The sequence below is a fragment of the Coenobita brevimanus genome, chromosome 70 (genome assembly GCF_032717465.1).
Source record: "Coenobita brevimanus isolate Jiangsu-jjx chromosome 70, ASM3271746v2, whole genome shotgun sequence".
In the NCBI taxonomy this organism is placed as follows: domain Eukaryota; kingdom Metazoa; phylum Arthropoda; class Malacostraca; order Decapoda; family Coenobitidae; genus Coenobita; species Coenobita brevimanus.
Genome location: NC_137023.1, coordinates 43,747,675 through 43,768,764, shown reverse-complemented (window position 1 = coordinate 43,768,764; position 21,090 = coordinate 43,747,675). Strand labels below are relative to the sequence as shown.

The 21,090-nt window shown below is 42.3% G+C and overlaps 1 protein-coding gene across 1 annotated transcript; it reads right to left on the bottom strand.

Moving 5' to 3' along the window:
• Positions 1-9,503: 9,503 nt before the first annotated feature.
• On the bottom strand, positions 9,504-20,840 carry LOC145406479 (uncharacterized). The gene is made up of 2 exons (XM_080277634.1): positions 20,784-20,840; positions 9,504-10,832 (listed from the first exon to the last, which is right to left on the bottom strand). The coding sequence occupies exon 2, from the start codon at positions 10,829-10,831 to the stop codon at positions 9,677-9,679; it is 1,155 nt and encodes a 384-aa protein (XP_080133760.1). The 5' UTR covers position 10,832; positions 20,784-20,840; the 3' UTR covers positions 9,504-9,676.
• Positions 20,841-21,090: the final 250 nt, after the last annotated feature.

Sequence of the window (21,090 nt, the reverse complement as noted above, 5' to 3'; positions counted from 1 at the left end):
GTTAAGGTGAAACAGTTATAGAGAAGTTTATGAAAGATGTTTTTTTGGTTGAAGATTTTGGATGGGTGTAGCGGCCATGTATTTGTGTATCTGTTTGTATTGCGCAACGTCAAGTCGAAGTGGAGGGATGCTTTCAAGGCAGTCTATTACATTTCTCTTTTCCTCCCAGTAGTACAGTCAAATAAACAAGCATCTACCCAGTTCCGTCTGAAGAAAATTTACACCTGCCGAAATACAGTGAAAACATTATCACTACTACGGTGTGTTTCAGATGCTTCAATTTTTCAGCTATGTATTCGTCAAACTTTGGGAGGATGCTTGTCTCCGACTACATAGCTGGAGACCTTGATGTAAATTCAATTGTTGAGTGTAGTGTTCTAGGAGAAGGTTGTGACTTGGTAAAAGAAAAGAAGAAGAAGAAGAAAACTGACCCTCGAGCAGTCGATAAATAGTAATCCTAAGCTTTCTTCTTCCTCTCGCCATCCCTCCCACTTCCGTATCTGTAATCCTCCCTTTTCTCTTGCACTTCCGACGGCAGAAAGGGTAAAGATTGTACTGTACGTTGGGTTTTCTTTCTCCTCTGATTCATGTCCCCAGCAAAGATAAAGTGCTCTGGTTCTCCTCAGCACATGCGAATATGGGAATTTTGATTATGATAGTGATGATGATGATGATGATGATGGTGACGATGATAAATTTTACTTTGTGTTCGTTGCAGTGTTCTCATAAGTTGTTTTCTTCTTTTCCAGGTGAGTGTTAATGTGCGAGTTCCATAGACATCGCTAACAATCCTCAGGTAGTGTTCTGAGCCTTTTTCTTTTTGACATCGATTTGTTATTATTAAAAAAGTCACAGTTATATTTCTTACGGAAGGACTAAGTTTTTGTGAGGTAATTTCTCTGGGACTGTAGGGAATGTGTATCTCTCTCTCTCTCTCTCTAGCAGGAGTGCTTTCCCTCACTCTTAATGTTGTTAACTTTTCATTTCTTCATCTCTTCGTCTTCGTCTCCTCATGGCCATTTAACTGCTCTCATTTTTATTCTTTCATTATACTGCAGTGTTTTCTCTATGCTCCTTTATTCTGTTTATTTTCGTCATCATATTTTCTCTTTCCTTATACTAACTCACCTATTCTTTTGTTATGTTATAATGTTCTCTTTATTCTCTTCTCATATTCATTCCCTTAATGCCGTTTTATTTTTCGTTAGTTTCCCCTTTTCCTTTTTTTTTTTTTTTTTTATCATGCATGTTTTAGTCTGCTCTCTTCTTTCTCCTTTTATTTTATTCTGCTCTCTGTATCCCAATATCCTAATGTGCTTGTCCTTCCCCTCCTCATCGTATTAATCCTGATATCTCTAGACTTTATCCTGCTTTCTGTCTTCCTCTTTATCCTGAGATTTTTTTTTTTTTTAATTTTCTGTCCTACTCGCTTCAGCATTTTTGTCCTAGTATTTTTATGTTTTATCCAACCATTTTCATCCCATTCTTTTTGTTTCCCTCTCTGTTCTGCTTGCTTCATAGTTTTTATCTTCTTTCTCTTTTCCTTTTGTGTCTTCCTTTTCATCCCCATAGTTGTTAAGATGAGAGGCGTTCCCAGACACACAAGCCGAGTAAACACAATGCACAGTCGAGATCAGAAGTGCTGACATCTCTCCTGTTTTTTCCTTCATGATCTTTGAAATTCAGAGTTATGAGATCACAGCAACCGACATTTATGACACTGATCTGTAGTTAAATAAAGTCATCAGTGTCAGTTGCTGCGGATTCACCTTACTGATTTTCAAATTCGTGTAGAGAGATGCAGGCATGGCGACAGGATTTTTGGTGCTGACTGTACATGGAGATTCACTTAGGTCAGGGATCATCACGTCTTGCACACACACTACCTCTGTGTACACTACACTACCACTATGCCTGCCATCGTCTCCACTACCATTACAGTAATAACTAGCACCACCATCATTACTAGGTTGTTTGTACACCACCACCACCACTGTCTGCTGTTGCTATCATTGCTGCTACTGCTGCCGCTGCGTGTTATTGTCATTAAAAATATCATCCGCAGTGAATTATTATTATTATTTTTTTTAATGAGCTGTGTAGTTTCTTTTTGGAGTTTATACATTTTCATATAGAATCTTTTAATGAACTTTATAAATATACAAACTTAAATAATAAATATGATCCGGAATATTTTAGTTTTACATATGCGTACTATTTTACATATTATTTTAGATGTTTAGTGATTTACAAAACACTGTCGTAATCTGGATTACTTTTAACTTTAGGACTTAATTTTAAAAGACAACGATTTTTTTTTTCACATGGCACTTGTTTTACCGGTATTTAGATTTACTGCATATTGTACTGTGCTCACTCATTATTTTAAACAGTTTTTAAATTATTTTAAATAATTTTATCTGTCTTTATTAGAAAACGAACTTCTTTTATATTGCATTAATCTCTCTCTCTCTCTGTCTCTCTCTCTCTGTTTCATGTGTTACCGACTTTGTATCAGAACAATCAGAACATCACCACAGCCCACACACCACACCTCTTCTCACCTCCTCCACCACACCCTGTCCACACACCACACCACAATTACCACTGTACCACCACCACCACCACATCGACCTGTCCCCCATCCTTTCAGTACATCAAGCGAGGTGTTACATAACGAGTGAAAGTGCAGAAAGTGTACCCATCAAATGTTTGGACTCGCCTGCACAACTGACTGGAGGAAATTTGAACCCCTGCCAATAGGATGAAACTTTTTTTTTTTTTTTTAAATTTATATATACTTTTCTTGTACCGTTTGACGATTTTATTTTATTTGTATTTTTTTTTTTTTTTTAGAGGGGGGGGGGGATGCTTTCTCGTGAAGTTAAGAATAATAGCACTGCAAATCGTCTTCATTAACCCCTTCACTATGATTGCGTCCTTATTTTTCTTGTTGCCGCCAAACGATTTTACTCGTTTTTTGAGAGATTTTTCGAATTGGAGGGGTTTAAGGATAGCTGCTTATAACTTTCGCTACAAGAGGTCTCCCCTGAGCTAAAATAAAGTCGCCTGGAGCTAGTAGGAAGAAACGAATGAGAAACCTCACCATCTTCTTCTCTTTGTCTCATCATTATCATTATTATTATCATAATCATCATCATCATCATTGTCATCATCATCTTTGTCTTACATACTGTCTTTATTCCTATAATTGTCTATGCTTCTTGTCTTGCTCGTTTTCTCTCTTTAACCTTTCTTTATCATCTTTATCCCAGTCTCTTTATCTATTTATTTTCATGTGTGCATGTGTTTTTTTTTTTTTACCACATACATACTCAGTCCAGTTTTTTTTCAGCACTCATTATCACCATACACACATTCCCTCACTCACTTTCCCAGTACGATCGAAAGCAAAAGTTCTTCCTGTCTCCTATCTCACCACGGACTCTGAAAACTGATCTCTTGAGTCTGATGCAAACGATACAAAGACACTTACCTGTGGCCTAAGAAAGTTATCAGTCTTGAGTTTTGTGCATTTACCAGACTGATTAGAGAGAGAGAGAGAGAGAGAGAGAGAGAGAGAGAGAGAGAGAGAGCAGGATATGTGACAGAATTATGATTGTCCACACTATTTGGAGGGTGAGTGGCTATGTGTGTGTGTGTGTGTGTGTGTGTGTGTGCGTGTTTGTGTGTGTGTGTGTATGTGGTATAAACGAATGTTGGAAAATATGTGACTAAATATGCATTATGGTGAAAATAGTTGAAACATAAGTAACTGTGTGTGTATGGTGATGTTAAGTAAAAAAAAAAAAAAAAAAGTGATTCAGTTTGCATACGATGAAAATGGGTGTTGAAAAAAATCATCATCAGAATCATCGTCATCATCATCATCATCATCATCATTAGCATCATCATCATCATCGTTGTTGTCGTAATCGTCACTCTTCTTTGTTCACGTAAAGGTGGTGTGTGGTAGGATCCATAGAGAGAGAAATAATCAGCTTCCTCTCGCTCCAACGCTGGTATTAAACCTCCCTCAGATGACCACCTACCCCAGCACAGGCTTCACTTCCGTCATAAAACTCTTATTGTCATGCATCTGCTATCCACCCACACCAGACATGCCAAATCTCCCACTGTCCCTCTTTGTTTTCTTTCCCATACTTTTTATTATTATTATTATTATTATTATGGATTCATAGAGGTCAAAACATCCACAATCCCTTTAATTTCTCCTTGTCGTATGCGTATTTTTTATTTTTAATCCAAAAGTGATACAAATTAGTCATATTTTCTTGCGCCGACTTCACCTCATTTCGTCTATACATGGTTCATGATTTAACTCCTGCGTGTGCCTCTGTGTTGCCAAGGTAGAAACTAGAAATGGTAAAAGAATACCTATGTAGCAGTAAGTTGGCCGTCCTTTTCCAGTTATTACTATTATTATTATTATTATTATTATTATCATTATTTTTATTATTATTATTATTATTATTATTATTATTATTATCGTCATTCAATTATTTTCAGTGTTGATCTTACCACTTGTGTTAAGTTTTTAGCTACGACGAATAAAAGTCCTTTCAGAAAAGATACATAGACAGGAATTTAGATCCCTTGTAACTGTTTCAGGACTCAAAGGTTGATTGGTGGATGAAGAGAGGCCTTTGTTTACTTTTGTCTTTTTTTTTTTTTTTTTTGGTAAATGTTCTTGACCTCTTTAGTACGATTAGATTTTTTCTTTTTTAGTTTTTAATGATTAGGGGGACCTCTCGTGGGGAAGGAGTTCAGGGTGCTGGCCAGAACACCCCAATAACGAAAGGGTTAATGAATTAGTCTAACCAGTGGAGTTTGAAAAATCTCCTGAACTGCACAAAATCTTCATAAAGAAGAGAGAAAAAGAACGAAAGAAAGAAAGAAAAGAGAGGAAGGAAGAAAGAGAGAGAGAAAAGAAAAGAGAAGAAAAGGGAGAAGAAAGTGAAAATAGAACAGTACATAATATTAGTGTAAGAGTTAATATAAATAAAAAAAATCAAAGTGGCCGCGTTAAGGTGTACTACTCCAGGCCTCTCTGTTCTGCCTCACCGCCCTCCCTTCCCTCCTTCCAAGCCGTCCTGCCTCATGTACACCTCTCTTTTATCCCTCCTCCTTGTTCTTGGATTATATTTACTTATCCCTCCTTTAGTGTTGCTTTATATTCCATGCGTTTAATCATGCCTTGAGTGTTGCATTCTAAAAAAAAAAAAAAGAAAGAAATTGTAACATAAGGACAGGAAACAATGACGGTCTCGGGATGCAGGGATCAACACCAGACAACATCCAGGATGGCCGAGAGAGTGAGAGAGAGAGAGAGAGAGAGAGAGAGAGAGAGAGAGAGAGAGAGAGAGTCCAAGGCATTTGTGTTGTAGCTCATTCTCTCCCCCCCTCGCCATTCCAAGCCACCCTCCACTATGGAAAGTCGGCGACAAAAGTCCTGTCGCCTCTCCTTCGTCTATGTGTGTGTGTGTGTGTGTGTGTGTGTGTGTGTGTGTGTGTGTGTGTGTGTGTGTGTGTGTTTAGACACCTTCATAAATCCTCTGCAGTCGATACAGATTATCACCTGTGTTGCGAAGCGAGCGGAGTGGTAATGTTTTCAGTTGTGAGGTTGGCTGGCTGACTTTGTTTGTGTGTGGGTAAACAAAATATATTATGAACGGCTTGAGCTGTCAACATGAAACTTCCAGGGTATCAAGATATGGCCAAAATCTTGGACGAGTTTGAAAATGGGCACTCGGGGTCAAGGCCAAGGTCACCAAAGGTCAAGTAGTTGACCTTTGGCAGCCATTTTGGTCACATATTCGATTCCGTTGATATCACACAAGCATAACAAAATCACGTAATAGAAGTTGATGTAAAGGGCAAAGTAGGTGCTTCGCTGCATATCTAGGGTCGCTACGCCAAAATCTCCCCAGTCCATTTTTACTGTAGTTTACCCCCTCGCCCCCCCCGCCGCTCCTTTAGGCCGTCCTCCATCTGTGCCTCACTCATCCTTTTTTATCCTTTTTACTCATCTTGGCCGTCCTCTTCTCATTCTCCAGTTTCGTTTCATATTCTGTGCTTTCCATGGTGTCCAGACGTTCATTACCCCGTGAATAAAATCATGTGGTGGTAGCAAGAATATAGTAAAGATGCCGTTCTGGGACTGATTGGGTGATGGCGGTGATCCTCAAGGGTGACCGTCGTAAAAACACATCCCTGACAACTCTGCTGCAGCTCATCACACTCCTCTCCATGCACCACTCCATACCTCGCCGCCCCCTTCGCTTCTTCTTCACCTTGTCCTTCGCTGTTTAAGGCTACCAGTTCTTTTCCACAGGTATTTTGCCTGTCCTGCCATCCTTCCTAACTACACATTTCGCATATTAAATTCGTTACGAGGGTCTGTTTCTCAGTGTATTCTTCCTATTTACAGACGTCTTACTTCAGTTTGGGTCACTTGCAGCAGTGAAGAAGTTAATGAAGACTATCAGCTTCCCCAGTCCAGAAAGTCTCCTTAGCTGAATAAAATCGTCTGAAGTTAATGTAAATTAAAAAAAAAAAAGCCATGAAGGTGACGAAGTTAAACCCCTTCAGTACGGTGATAGCTTCTGTATTTTCCTTCATGCTACCACCAGACTATTTCATTCAGCTACAAGAGAGACCTGGTAATAGTGAAGGAGATAGAAATAGTCTTCATTAATGTCCTCTGTGTGATGACGCGTTCTGTGCCGTATATTTAGGTTTGAAAAGGCTGTTTGCGGTGACTGAGCTAAATTACTTCATGTACTCAACCGTAGAATTGTCCAGCCTTTCAAAAGACTTAGGTAGAGGAAGGAGGAGGAGAAGGAGAAGGGAATGAGGAAGAGAAGAGGAAGAAGAGGAGGAGGAAGGGAAGGGGAAATGAAAGCGAAATAAAAAGGGGAGGAAGGAGAAGGGGAAGAAGAAGAGGAGGAAGAATTAGAAGAGGAAGAAGAAGAAGAACGGGAACAAGGCTTTGATCAGAGCATGTCAACAACACGAGGTAGGCAACCAGTTTTAATAAAGGCTTAATAGTTATCACCACACACACACACACACACACACACACACACACACACACACACACACACACACACACACACACACACACACACACACACAACGAGAAGAAAGAATCCCATCTGACGGTCAAGGAGGAATGTGATATATGGAGGGCGGGACACAGTGTAGGCAGGGGACTGGTGAGCTTGACTTCCATCAGCTCGAGGACATCTTTTTAATTTTATTCAGATTTCCACTACCAGATGATTTTATTTAGCTTAGGAGTGCACCCAAGTAGTGAAGAATTAAAAGAAGTCTACATCTAACCCATCTAGTTCGATAAAGAGTCCTGGGGTGAATATAATCGTCAGGAGGTTGCAAAAATGAAAATGAAAAGAGACCAGACCCCAGTCTTTTCCACTTCTCGTAGTTTTCAGGGTTCCCTAAATTTAAAAATACTAGTCCTCTCATGGCTGGACTATTTCTGATTTAGCATATTATCGCTACTAACGCTAAACGATTTTAGTTCAGCGGGATCAGTTCGTGGGAGCCCGAGTGTCAATACTGGTACAGGTAACCCACTCATGGTCAAGACAGTTCATAGTATTCTGTTCCAGCTAATGCCAGACAATTTCTTTCAGCTGGGAATGAGAATAGGAGCCTAAGAGTGTTAGTGTTTGTTTGATTTTTTTATTTACTAATTTGATCTCTTCATACCTTTTGTGTCCATTCTGTGTCCAGAGTTTATATACATACAGCCGTAATGCACTTACTGTTAAAAATGATGAAACCCTGAGGTGCGTTTTGAAACATACTGTAAACATAGCAGGTTCAGTGAGTTCCGAAACTGTGTATAATTACATTGCTTTGACTGAATTCTGTTTTGTAAAAGTGATACGTTTTGTAGAGGTTTTTCTTTAGCTCTGGTTATAAAGCAGACAGATTTTAGGTAATTATATTGTTATATTAAATACAGTACAAATACGGAAAGGGAGACTGAAGCATATCCATATATCTACCTTAAGAAGAGATTAGTGTAATAATGTAAAACTTGTGTCATACTGATATTGATCTTCTTTTCTTCATTTATTTACCACCAAAAGGATTAAATGCTTGAGCGGGGGCTTGATAGTTGTATCCATTGCCGCAGTCGGGTTGAACAGTGCGTGTTTGATAGACAGTGTTGACCTGGGTGTTGTAGACAGTAGAGGTCACAAAGTTAGTGTTATACACAACTGAAGTAACAAACTGAGTGCGGGTCTGGCCTGGCAGCTGCTGGGTACGGACATCAGTGCGAGTCACAGTGACGAACTGGGTCTGGCCGGGCACGTTGACGACGGTGGGCACCGTCTGTGTCCTGAAGATGGTGGTGGGGACGACCTGTGTGGACACCTGCGTGCGCACCACCTGCTGGGGCACGGTTACCGTCCTGGTAACCACCTGAGGCACCTGCTGTGTGCGGAACACTGTAGAAACCCGTTGGTCCACCTGTGTGCGTGTGATAAACTGTGTCTGTGTGTTGGTGCGGAAGACCTGAGAGACGATGGTGGTGGTGACGGGGACGACTTGGGTAGATGTGACAATCTGGGTCTGACCAGGTTGAGAGATGGTCCGTGTTACCACATTAGTGGAGACAACGGTAGAAGTAAGAACGACATCCTGACCGGGAACGACGACTGTGGAGAAGATGGTGCTGAACTGAGTGCTCTGGACAGTTCGGGTCTGGCCAGGGAGTTGTTGGGTCCTGGTGACGAACTGAGTCTGGAAGACAGTGCTGACAACTTGCTGTGGAACGACTTGTGTGGACACCACGTTCCTGACGATAGTCGTTGGAACCTGTTGCACCCGGGTACTGAACCTGGTCTGAAACTGAACTTGAGTTCTCGCGACTGTTTGAGTCTGCGTGACATAATTCACTTGAGCTGGTAGGGTGATCACTTGGGTGCGGACTTGCTCCTGTGTGCGAGTGACTGTTACAGTTTGGAACTGCACGGATGGTACCGTTTGAGTAATTACATTTTCAGAGAAGACTGTTGTGAAAACTTGTTGTGTTCTGTATTCAGTTTGGGTACGGTACTGGATGTCGGTGTTGTAGACGATGGAAGGAACTACTTGTGTCGAATACTGTGTCTGCGTACGGTAGATAGTTGAGGGTTGGCAGGGTTGCACAGGAGGGGGAAGATAACCATTGAAGGAAGACTGCAGATCCAAAGCATTGCCAAACACCTGCCTTTGTGGTCGGTCGAGTGAAGCCCCAATGGCAGAGCCCACCAGTAGGGACAGCAACAGTGCTTTCATCCTGCAGAAACAAGTACATTAATGTTAAGGAATGTTTACAACACAAAATGCTGTACTCTATTATCAGTGATACTCTGAAATATACTTACTTGCACTATAAAGGTATATAATTCCATTTTGTCAGTGAAGGCATGATTGAAACTGGAATGTTGTTAGTGAGAGTATATTTCTGTTTATATAAATACAAAAAGAATCAGTCAGAATATAATTGCAATTTTTCATGTGATGCTATTGCAGCATATATTTGTTTAATTTTGGTCGGTACACTTCAGTCTCCTCTTCCTTATGTATATCGACACCAGTAAAGATGTTAAAGAATAATTGCTCTTCTCATGTTATTCTATTTGCCAAAATTAAATGCAACAGAAGGCCGGTTGTAGTTGTATCCTTGCTGGGCACAGGTGCCGGTAATGGTCTGTGTGACTGTGACCTGTCTGCCCTGATTGACAGTCTGGAAGACGACCTGCTGACGCTGCTGGGTTTGTACCACCTGCTGGGTTACTATACGGTCTTGACCAGGCACTTGGACCACGGAGGTGCGGACTTCCTGCTGAGTCCGGATCACTGGGTTGGGAGTGACGAATTGCGTCTGAACGACAGTCTGCACCTGAGTGAAGGGCTGCACTCTGGTCTCAAAGAGGGTGGTGAAGATGGTGTTGGCCACTACTTGTGTCCGTACCACCTCTTGGGGCACCACCTGAGTGCGGATTTGTGTCTGAACTTGCACGTTGGTCGAGGTCACCACCTGTTCACGAGTAACGAAAACATTCTGGAACTGGGTGTTGACAGAGGTAAAGGGCACAACTTGTTGTCGCTGGACGAAACTAGTCTGGAAGACATTCTGTCCTTGAACGACACTGGTTCGGGTAGCTTGTCGGGCTATAGTAGAGGTTACATAATTGGTTCTTCCAGGCTGTTGGCGTCTCACGACCGAGGTTTGGACCACCGTCTGCACACGAGTGCGGACAACATCAGGTCCAGGGATGGAGACCACCTGGGTTTGTTGTCGAGTCTGAGTCTGGTAGTTGACGACTGGTTGATTGACTGTTTGGATCTGTGTCCTGGTAACCTCAACAGGTACGACCTGTGTCTGAACTTGAGTCTGTGTGATATAGCTGACTTGTGGGACGACCTGAGTGGAAGTGACGTAACGGGTTTCCTGTCTTGCCTGTCCTGGAATGGTCTGGGTGATGACTCTGTCAACAACCCGTACAGAAGTTTGTTGTACAACACTGGTCTGGTACTGGACCTGAGTCTGGACCCGTGTACGGAAGATTGTGGTGGGGACAACCTGCCGTGTGACGAGGGTGGTGGTGACGAACTGTGTGTCCACCCTATCCTGTGTCTGTACGACGACTGAGGTCTGCACTCTGGTGTCGTAGATAGTGGAGGTGACGGTGGGGCAGACGGGTTCAGGGCGAGGAGGCAGGTAGCCTCCCTGGGGCGATGCTGAGGCGAGCCCCAGCACCAGCAGCGTCGCTGTCAAGCGCCACATCCTGCAAAGAGAAATGCCACAGGTTAGAGCAGCGGTGATTGGAACCCCCGCGTCTCGGCAACTCATTTGGGAATAAAGTCCAATCACGCGCCGCTCCACCTGTGAGATTTCTCTGTGCGTTGTGGGCTGAATCGAGAGGACTTTATCGCCCAGATGAGTCGCGAGACACGGGCCTGGTACACGTTATCAGTGTTTAGGTTTCTTAACACCTCACCTGTTTCTGGCACATTCACTTTTTTGCATCTGGTAGGGTCCATGTTTATGAATATATTTCCTAAGACCTACCCACGTGTGTGAAATTCGTTTAATATTTTTCACCAGTGCAATGAAATATTTAACCTCGTTTTAATGGTGCCATAGCAAAAAAATGACTGAAGACATTGGAAAAAATGAAGTGATATTCTCTTGAGAATCTCCGTTATTTTAATTACCAGGTCATATTTTGAGCACTGTCTGACCTTCAGTTCGAGGACATAATTTTGGCTTCATTCTTCCTGCCATCACATGATTTAATTCAGACTAAAGTAGACTTTACTAACCCTTTCACTGTTAGACATCGTTTCCCATCTTAATTTTGATCGTGTGGTATACCCTTTTTACCTTAACTTGGCCCAAATTTTCTTTCTTTTGTAGATTATTTCATGTAGCTGGGTGGCTGAAAAAAAAGACAATACTACTGCTGCCCCATTCCACAGCACTTCTTCATAATAAGCACCATGTTTTAGTGTTAATTTCATTTTAAATCTTTGCAGTGAAGGAGATATGGAAGTTTGAGACCAGGTTAGAGTAAAAAGGGTATAGTGACCTGAGTATGAAAAAAAGTAATCGTAATGAAGGGGTCAGTGTAAATTATAGATCATGAACGTGGATGGGTGAAACTCCAGTCATGATCATGCATGGGTGTAACTCCAATAATAATCATGGCTGGGTGTAACTCCAATAATGCTCATGGATGGGTGTAGCTAATAATGATCATGGATGGATGTAACTCCATTCATGATCATAGATGGCTGTAACTTGGGTGTAATTCAAATGATGATCACGGATGGGTGTAAGGCAGAGCTGGCGTGGGCGGAAACGATGAGCTCTTGACACTTGGAGACTATCTTGTCACGCGTGTATAATTTAATCCCTCGTCATACCCTCATAACTTAATATCTTGTTGTTCCCTTGTAATTTAATATCCTCAATAATTTAATATCTTGTCATACCCTTATCATTAATATCCTCAGTAATTTAATATCTTGCCATGCCCTTATAATTCAGTATCTTCAATAATTCAGTATCTTGCTGTACCTTTATAATTTAATATCTTCAGTAAAATAATATCTTGCCATACCCTTATCATTTAAGGTATTGTCTTACTTTTATAATTTATCAGTACTGGAATGAATATAATTACAAACAAGAAGCTTTGCCAAGGCACAGCCAACCCTTCCCCTGCAGTCATTTTAGTGCTGACTGTAAACACAACAGGATATCTAGTCAGAGATATCACATATCAGATTTGGAGTAAATCGGGTGAAAATGTCGATTTTGTACCCATTTGAAATTTTAGGCCTGACCCACCTGACACTGACCCCCCTTACCGCTAACTGGAGGGTGACCCCCCCTGATGTAATGAAGCATGTTGTAGGATGCAGATTTGAAAGATGCACTCATAGATTTTGGTTTCATGTCGATATGACGAATTTGAAAGGAGTTATGGCGAAGAAATTATTACCGGTATTATTATTATTTTTCTTTAACATTTTTGGGGCCTACAGCCTCCTTGGCCCAATTTGGCCCATGATTTAATCAGGTGATCAGAAGATCATAGCCCATCATCCCTGTAATTTTAGTCAAAATCGCACCCATAATTTTCGCGTAAAGTTAGCAGACAGACAGATAGACAGACAAATCGAGTGAAAACAGTACCCGTCCCCAAGCCCCTCCATGGCGGGGATGGATAATTGGATAATACTTATAATTTTATGCATAAATGTGTACGCGATTCTTCTGAGGTGCGGGAGATATTTAGCTTGTAATTAACTTCAGTTCAATCGTGGCTCGTTATCTCTTGCGTTGTGGTTTCTATTAATATCTATATATTGAAATTAATCCTTTATTTCAGGTGACTTACTCTCCACCCTTTCTGTACAGCTACGCACACAATGCCTTTTTCGTAAAATTGTACGTACATTCTTAATTTGTCTCTTTATTTATTCCAATATCGGTAAATTGTACGAGTGTGTCAAGAAAGCCTTTTGAAATGCATGCTATTCACGGACACAGCTTACTACGGTGCACAGAAAGACATGACTTGATACCTACAGTATCTTCATTTGCTCTGCTTGTTGATACTTCTTGTCTTTCCAATACCGGTACTCGGTTCTTTATTATAACAGCTTGAATTGTGGTCAGTCATCTTTAGAAATCCTTTACTTTCATGCTTTCTTTTTCCTATTTCTGAATATTATCAACCCCATGTAGTAGTCTGAAAAAGGATAGTGATTTTGATGATGATGATGATGATGATGATGATGATGATGATGATGATGATGATGATGACCAAATACTGTGCGTGCAAGCATCAGTATATATTTTGCCTTTTGTCGGAGCCTAGTCGTATTAATAGCTCCGGCTACAGCACTTTATAACTTGTGGTCTTGCTTCCCTAACCTCTGCCGCTTGATATCCCTAATGGGAGAAAGGTTTAGTATGTTTATCTGCCCAGAGATTATTTTGACTGATACGATACATGAGAGAGAGAGAGAGAGAGAGAGAGAGAGAGAGAGAGAGAGAGAGAGAGGCCCGCTAAAGTTGAATGGAAATGTATGGAGGTAAATGAATTAAAACTTTAAAAAAATGTTATCGGGCTGAATAAGTCACTTTGGCAACACCTGTAGAGTAGAACAGGTCCGTCGACAGCTAATGTAAACAAAACGTCGTCCATCCATTTTTGTTTTGCGCCTTGTTATTGCCTTTCTCACCTTGTACACGTCTCATTCTCACACGTCCATTTCAGCATTGCGTCATGTTATTTCCCTCCTCATCTTCCACACGTGTTTCTCACATCCACTAGCCGTATCAAACCATGTCCTTGACTAATCACGCCTTATGCATGAGCTCGCTGATACATGCTGTCCACCTCCCTAGTCATTTCCATTCCTTTTTATGTGTCTGTGTCATCTGTGCGCACTACGTTCCAGTCCTCACTCATTACACTGCCTTTCTTTGCGCCTTTCACGATTCCTAATAATCCTTGTCCTGTTCACTCGGCACAGCATGCATTATAATCTTTAATGCTTGTAGGCTCCTATAACGTACTCTCAGCTGACTGAAATCGTCCGACAATCGTTGCTTCAAAGACTGGAGTTGTTCCGATCATCAGAGAGTTAACATTTCCCAGTGAATGTTCAGACTCTTGATTTCACATTCATAGCCTACCAGTGCCTCCCTCTAGTACGCCGGTGTAGGTACTAACACATTCTCATCTCGCCGTCCTGCTAACTCTGTACTCAACAATTCTCTCTCGTACTGAGACTTTTACCACTTCAGTACGGTTACGTCTGTTTTTCTTTTCATGCTTGCAACCACCAGACATTATATACACCTGAGAAGAAATCTAACCTATTCACCAAAAAACGTTTCCACTAATCTTACCAAAGAAAACGTTTACAGGCAGCAAGAGTGAAATGGAAAATACATAACCGTAGTGAAGGCCTTAATAGCAGAGGTCACTTTCCTTAACGTAACTCACTTTCCATTCCTCCTCCCACTCTTTACTGTCTTAGGTACTTTCAAGATTAGAAGTTCGCCGACACTTGCCCTGCCGGTTGTGGTGATGAAAGGTGTTAAATGAGAGTCTTTTACGTGAAAATATACCTCACACAACAAAATGCCATGTTAAGGAAAGATGACGTTCGGAGAGGAATGAGAAATATGGAAGGCAAAACACAATACAGTACATAAACTCTTGAATCCATTATTATTATTATTATTATTATTATTAAGGAAGAGTGGCTTACTAGGAGAGAGCATGATTATGAGGTGGCTGGAAAAAGAAGGAGAGGGAGATCGAGAAAGGAAGCGGTGGAGAGAGAAGGTAGTAGAGTATGATGTAAGGGAGGGTGTAGGGTCGTCATGGGAATAGAGGTCGTTACTGAGGAGGAACAGAATCGCATGGAGGTCCCTTTTGTCGAGGCAACTTGTCATAGGATGTGGCGCAGATACGCTAATAGATAGATAGATAGATAGACTGATAGATAAAGAAGTTGATAAATAGATGCCGATTTTTGGACCTTCAGAAAGGATTAGGAATTGCAAATCTTCTCTCCACGTTACGCAGTCAACGAGAGAGAGAGAACACCCTAAATTTTCGTTCACCATACTGTACTTCTCATCAACTTCATCGCTAATTAGATGTCTCTTATATTCGTGCTATCTCCAGACGATTTTATGCTGCTTAAGGGACACTTTGTAAGCTGGAGGGGTTAGACATAGCATTCATCAACCCCTTAGACAATGGAACTCCTTCGATCGTTAAAAAAAAAAAATCGTCGGTTGATAGAGTAAAATGAAAAAGACGTAAGTGTAATGAAGGGTTCAGTCACTTCACTACTAGGGGTTTCTTTTAAGATGAATAAAATCGCCCGTCGATACTGTGAATAACGCTATTGTGTGGTTCCATGAGCTGAGAATATAACGCAAACTGTGGGAAGCCCTTAATGAATAGGCAGAAGAGGAGGATCTAGAGAGGGTGTTTCATGCCACAGCCAGACGATTTTAGCCAACTTTGGAGGAAGATTTCAGACTGATTAAAGTATACGGCGGTTTATTTCCAGACGCTCAGACGAAACGGTAGCAAGTGACACCAGGTAATGCGGGGCAGAGAAGAGGATGTGGAAGACGAAAAGTGTGTGCTCCTTGCTGCCACCAGACGATATTAGGCCATTCAAGAGGCTGGTCCTGTAGTGAAGTGGTGAAAGTATACGGGTTTAATATTACCACAATCAGAGAACGTGACGCAGGCCGTGGGAAATGGTGGGATGAGAGAGGTTTGTGCCTTGTGATTCCGCCAGACGATTTTTGCTGTTACTTTATCTACTTTAAGTTCACACGCACGCACGCACGCACACACACACACACACACACACACACACACACACACACACACACACACACACACACACACACACACACACACACACACACACACACACACACACACACACAGTCCCCTTCGTGTGGTGGTTTGTCTTAATCGCTATTTTCATTGTCTGATGGCAGCAAGAATTAAATAGTGAAGATGTGACGCAAGAAAGTAACAAGGGGCTGGTAATGCATGCAATGAAGAAGGGGGAGGGGGAGGGGGAGGTGCTTCACGCTCACCTCTGCTCCAACTTTCACCTCCAACCACCGAGCCAATGAGGAACTAGAGGGAGAGAGGGGGGAGGAAGGAAGAGGAGGGGAGAGAACGAAGAGGGGAGGAGTACGGGAGGGAAGGAAAGGAAGGTATGAAAGGGAAAGTGGTAAAGCGGGAGGAAGGAAACAAGGGTTATAAGTGAGCGAGGAGTGAGGGAAGTGAGAGGGGGGGAGGGAAGTGAGAGGGGGAGGAAGGAAGGGAGAGGGGGAAGAGGGAAGGGAATGGGAGAGAAGAAAAGAGAAGAGGAGTGGTGAGGAAGGGGGAAGGGGAAGGGAAGAGAAGATGAGATGAGGAAGAAGAGTGAGGAAAGAGAAGGAAAAGATAGGTGGCGAGGAAGGGGCAAAGGAAAGGGAGAGAAGGGGAGACGGGGAAGAAATGAGGGGTCAGAAAGAAAAAAAGGGGGAGGAGAAGAAGAGAGGGAGGAAAGGGAAGATGAGATTGGAAAGGGGAGGGAAGAGAAAGGGAGGAGGAGAATAGTGTGTGTGTGTGTGTGTGTGTGTGTGTGTGTGTGTGTGTGTGTGTGTGTGTGTGTGTGTGTGCACGTGGAGAGAAGAAATAAAAGAGGGAGTGACTAGATGGTGAAAAGGAGAATAGGAAGTGGTAAATAGGGAAACTGGAGGGGGGGAAGAGAGGTAGTGAGAGAGGAAGAGAGGTAATGAAGGAGAAAAGTATGATGGCGGTGGGAAGGGGAGGGCGAGGGAAGAGAAGGTGAGGAAAGAAAGAGGGGGAAGGAGGGAGGAGGAGGAGGAAGAATTGGGTGAAAGGGAGAGTGGAAAGGTGATAAGAATGAGATTGGGAAGAGACAAGTGTGGAGACTGGAGAGAGACAAAGAAGGTAGTGAGGACAAAGCAATACAATGGAGAGCTAACAGCATCCGACCTTTTAGTTCTTTCGAGGCTGCTAGTTATAAGATAGGTTATAACTAAGATATCTATTCTGTGAGCCAAAGACGAGTTAACAAGGAAGGGAGGAGGGCATGAAAGAAGTAGAACGTTAAAGGGAGAGTGAGGGGATGGGGGAGGGCGAGGGAAGAGATGGAGGGACGGGGAAGAAAGAGAGGGGGAAAGACTGGATGAAAGGGAAAGTGGACAGATGGTATGATTGGGTAAGTGTGGGGAGGGGGGGAAGGGGGAGAAGGTAAAAAACGAGAGAAGTAGGACGGAGGCGGGGCATGGGAAGGGAAGGGAGAGAAAAGAAGGAGAGGGAAGATACTGACAGGAAGGGAGAGGGCAGGAGGATGGGTTGAAAGGGTGATGAGGTAAGAGAAGGATAGAGGTTGAAAAGAAGACAGGGAGGGATTAAGGGAAAGAGATGGGAAGGAGGAGAAAGGGAAGACTGAAAAGGGGGGCGGGAATGAGTGGCAGGGGAGGAGGGAGGAGTAAGGAAAAAGAAAGGAGGGTGAGGGAAGAGATCAAGTATAGATAAAGTGGGGAAGGGGAGTGGCGAGGGGAGACAAGGGAAGGAGGTGGAAGGGAGGAAAGGTAGGCGGTAGGTAGAGGGCTGGGGTCATGGGTGAGGGAAGAGAAGGGAAGGGGAAGGGAGGACCGTAGGAACTGAACGGGTGGGGGCGAGGGGAGTGAAGAAAAGAGAAGAAGGGAAGGGAAGGGGGGATGACAGATGGAGAGGGGGGTAAAGGAAGAGAAGAGAATGGTAAAAAAGAGTTGGGGGTAGGAGGAGGGGTGGAGGTAGGGGAGAGGGAAGTGAATAGGAAAGAAAGAGAGGGAAAGAATCGCAAGTGGGTTCCAGGGGGACAATGGAAGAAAAGAGTATGAAGAATACTGAGAAGTGGAGAGTAGTCTGGCGAGAGGAGTGGGGTGAGGGAGAAGTAACTACCATAGTAAGGTGGCGAGGAGATAGAGGCAAAAGTTGGAGAGTAAAGATGGGGAAAGGAAGGTAAGGGAAATTGGAGAGAGCAGAGAGGTCGAAAGAAGAGAATGGTGGAGAGAGGAGAGAGAAGAATAATGGAGAGAATTAGAGAACAGAACGTGTGTGGAATATGAACAAGATTTAGTAACACACCAAAGAAGTCAGGTCTGGCGGAACAAAACCTTCAACTCCTTCAGTCCGAGGACGCCTTATTCCTCATATCCCTGCATTCTCCAGACGATTTCCTTCAGGTTAGGGTAGACGTTTCAGGATGGAAGGGTTTGATGTAACTTTCCCTATCCTTTTGAATACATGAGGTGTTTCTTAATGCTGAATAAAATCGTCTGAAGTTTGCAAAAGTAAAGCACAATACACACATCTTATTGAAGGCTTTAGCTTCATCCTAGGACGTCTTAACTTTTTTCTTGTTGGCTCTTGAGTGATTTTTATTCATTTTAGTAGCGGCCTCTCGTATCGAATTGGTTATTGAAGATTAGTTTAAACCCTATTGTTTGAAAAGTCCCTTACAAGCTGAAGTAAATCGTCTGAAGATGGCAAGATGAAGGTAAAAACAGATGTACTATGACTGAAGGAGAATATGTGGTGAAAAACGTGCCAAGACGGGTTTTTAAGTATGGGGAAAGTGAAAAGGAGAAAAAAAAAAACAAGAAAGTATTCAGCCATCGAGTGAAGCATGAAGGCACTAAGAGGATTATGCAGAGGAGTGATCCGTCTTGTTTTTTTTTTCTTTCTTTCTTTTTCACTTTCTCTTAACGCATGTTGGGGTCACGAGACGGTTTGACAAAGGACGCGACAGGGAGAGATGACACCAGCATTCAGGACTCGAGTCGGTGAAAGTCCTTCTCGTTGATGTGACTTTTGGTAAACACACACACACACACACACACACACACACACACACACACACACACACACACACACACACACACACACACACACACACACACACACACACACACACACACACACACACACACACACAAAATCACTTTTTTTTTCTTTTTTAGAATCCTCGCTCTGTTAAAATGCACAAGTATGCTCTGGCGTTTTTTTTTTTTTTTTTTAACCCGTCCCCGCCCTGGAGGGGCTCGTGGACGGGTATTGTTTTCACTCGGTTTGTCTCTTTGTTTGTGTTTTTGTTTGTTTGTACTTCTGTCTGTCCGTTAACAACTTTACGCGAAAACTACTGGTGCGATTTTTTAACTAAAATTACAGGGATGATGGACTATGACCCTCTGATCACCTGATTAAGTTTTTGGCGAAACTGGGCAAAGGCCCAGGCTGTAGGCCCCCAAAATAAAAAAAGTAAAAAAAATAGTTTTTTCGCCATAACTCCTTTCAAATTCGTCATATCGACATGAAACCAAAACCTAAAAGTGCATCTTTCACATCAACATTCTATAACATGCCTCATTACGTCAGAGGGGTCACCCCCCAGTTAGCGGTAGGGGTTCAGTGTCAGGTGGGTCGGGGCTAAAATTTCAAGTGGGTACAAAATCGTCTATTTTCACACGATTTACTCCAAATTTGATGTGTGACATCTTTGACTAGATATCCTGTTTTGTTTATACGTCAGCACCAAAATGACTTCCAGGGACGGGTTTTCTGTGCCTTGGCACCGTTTCTTGTTTTATTTTAGAATCTTCCCTTTGTTGAAATCAGTGCTCTGGACACGATTTTTAGTAAACAAAATTATTATTATTATCATTATTATTATTATTATTATTATTATTATTTATTATTATTATTATTATTCATTATTATTATTATTATTATTATTATTATTATTATTCAGTAAACATAAAAAGAAACTGTAACCTTTTTTATGCGAATCCTCCCTTCACCGATGTATTCGAAGCTACGACTTTCAGCAGACGTCGAAAACAATCTCTGAGTATGTATATTATTGAATTTTATTTTTGTGAGAATCCTCTTTCTGTCAGAATTTATACTTGGAGATATTTTGTATCATACGTTAAAAGATATATATTTTTTTAATGAATCTCTCTTTGTCCAAATGATTACTTTGGGACAGGAATTTTTAGGAAAGTAATATCTTTTTAAGAAACCTCCTTCCATCGAAATGTTAATTATAGAACGTCTTGCCACGATCTGCCACCTTAATTGAATCTGGCCCCATTTTTTTGTTTTTGTTTTTGCGACTACTAAACTCCCACATCAGACAGTTCCTTTGTGTGAGAATCCTCCGACAATCGAAACGTAAACTCTGTGTAACGCTGTGCTTTGATTGACCAGCCAATTAGAACGGAACACAGTTTTTGTTGACTCGGCAAGACTACGAGTAATAATCTTCAAATTAAAGTGGTAATTTCCTGTGGTAAATTTTTTCTCTTTATGGAAATGTACACTCTCTAGCCGTTTGTCGTAATTAGTCACTTTAATACGAACACAGCCTTCGATGACTCTCTAGGCAACGAGTATGAAGCCTCCAACTCCCGTAAAAACCAGTCACTCTGCACCGTGATTGCGTTGAATGAGCGGGCTTGGCAATCAGCATCGTCTTCCTCGTAAAAAAAAATTGCAAGATCATCGAGACTCGGCAGACAGGATCATCTCCCACGTAAAATGGAATGGCAAGATCATCGGCACAGGGTCAGAGGTAGTAGTAGCGGGGGAGTTAAGAAGCTGGACACCCACCTCTTGGATTTTTCTTCTACAGAGACGAGCAGAGGGGAGGTTGGGGGGAAGGGAAGTGTGCCGCAGCGGGCGTTGAGAAACTCTGCCGGGATGCCGCGGGACAAGAGTCTTTTATATACGCGGCACAGGCAGGGAGAAGGGCAAGACTTACCTGGGAAGGACGTCAGGAGGGAGGGGAAGGCCAGAGGGGAGAGGAGAAGGGGGGGGGGAGAATTGGGAGAGGGGACAGGAAGGAGCGAGGGGAAGGTAGAAGGAGGAGGGATGAATGAAGCAAAATGGACTCAGAAGAATGAAAGATAGGTTTTGA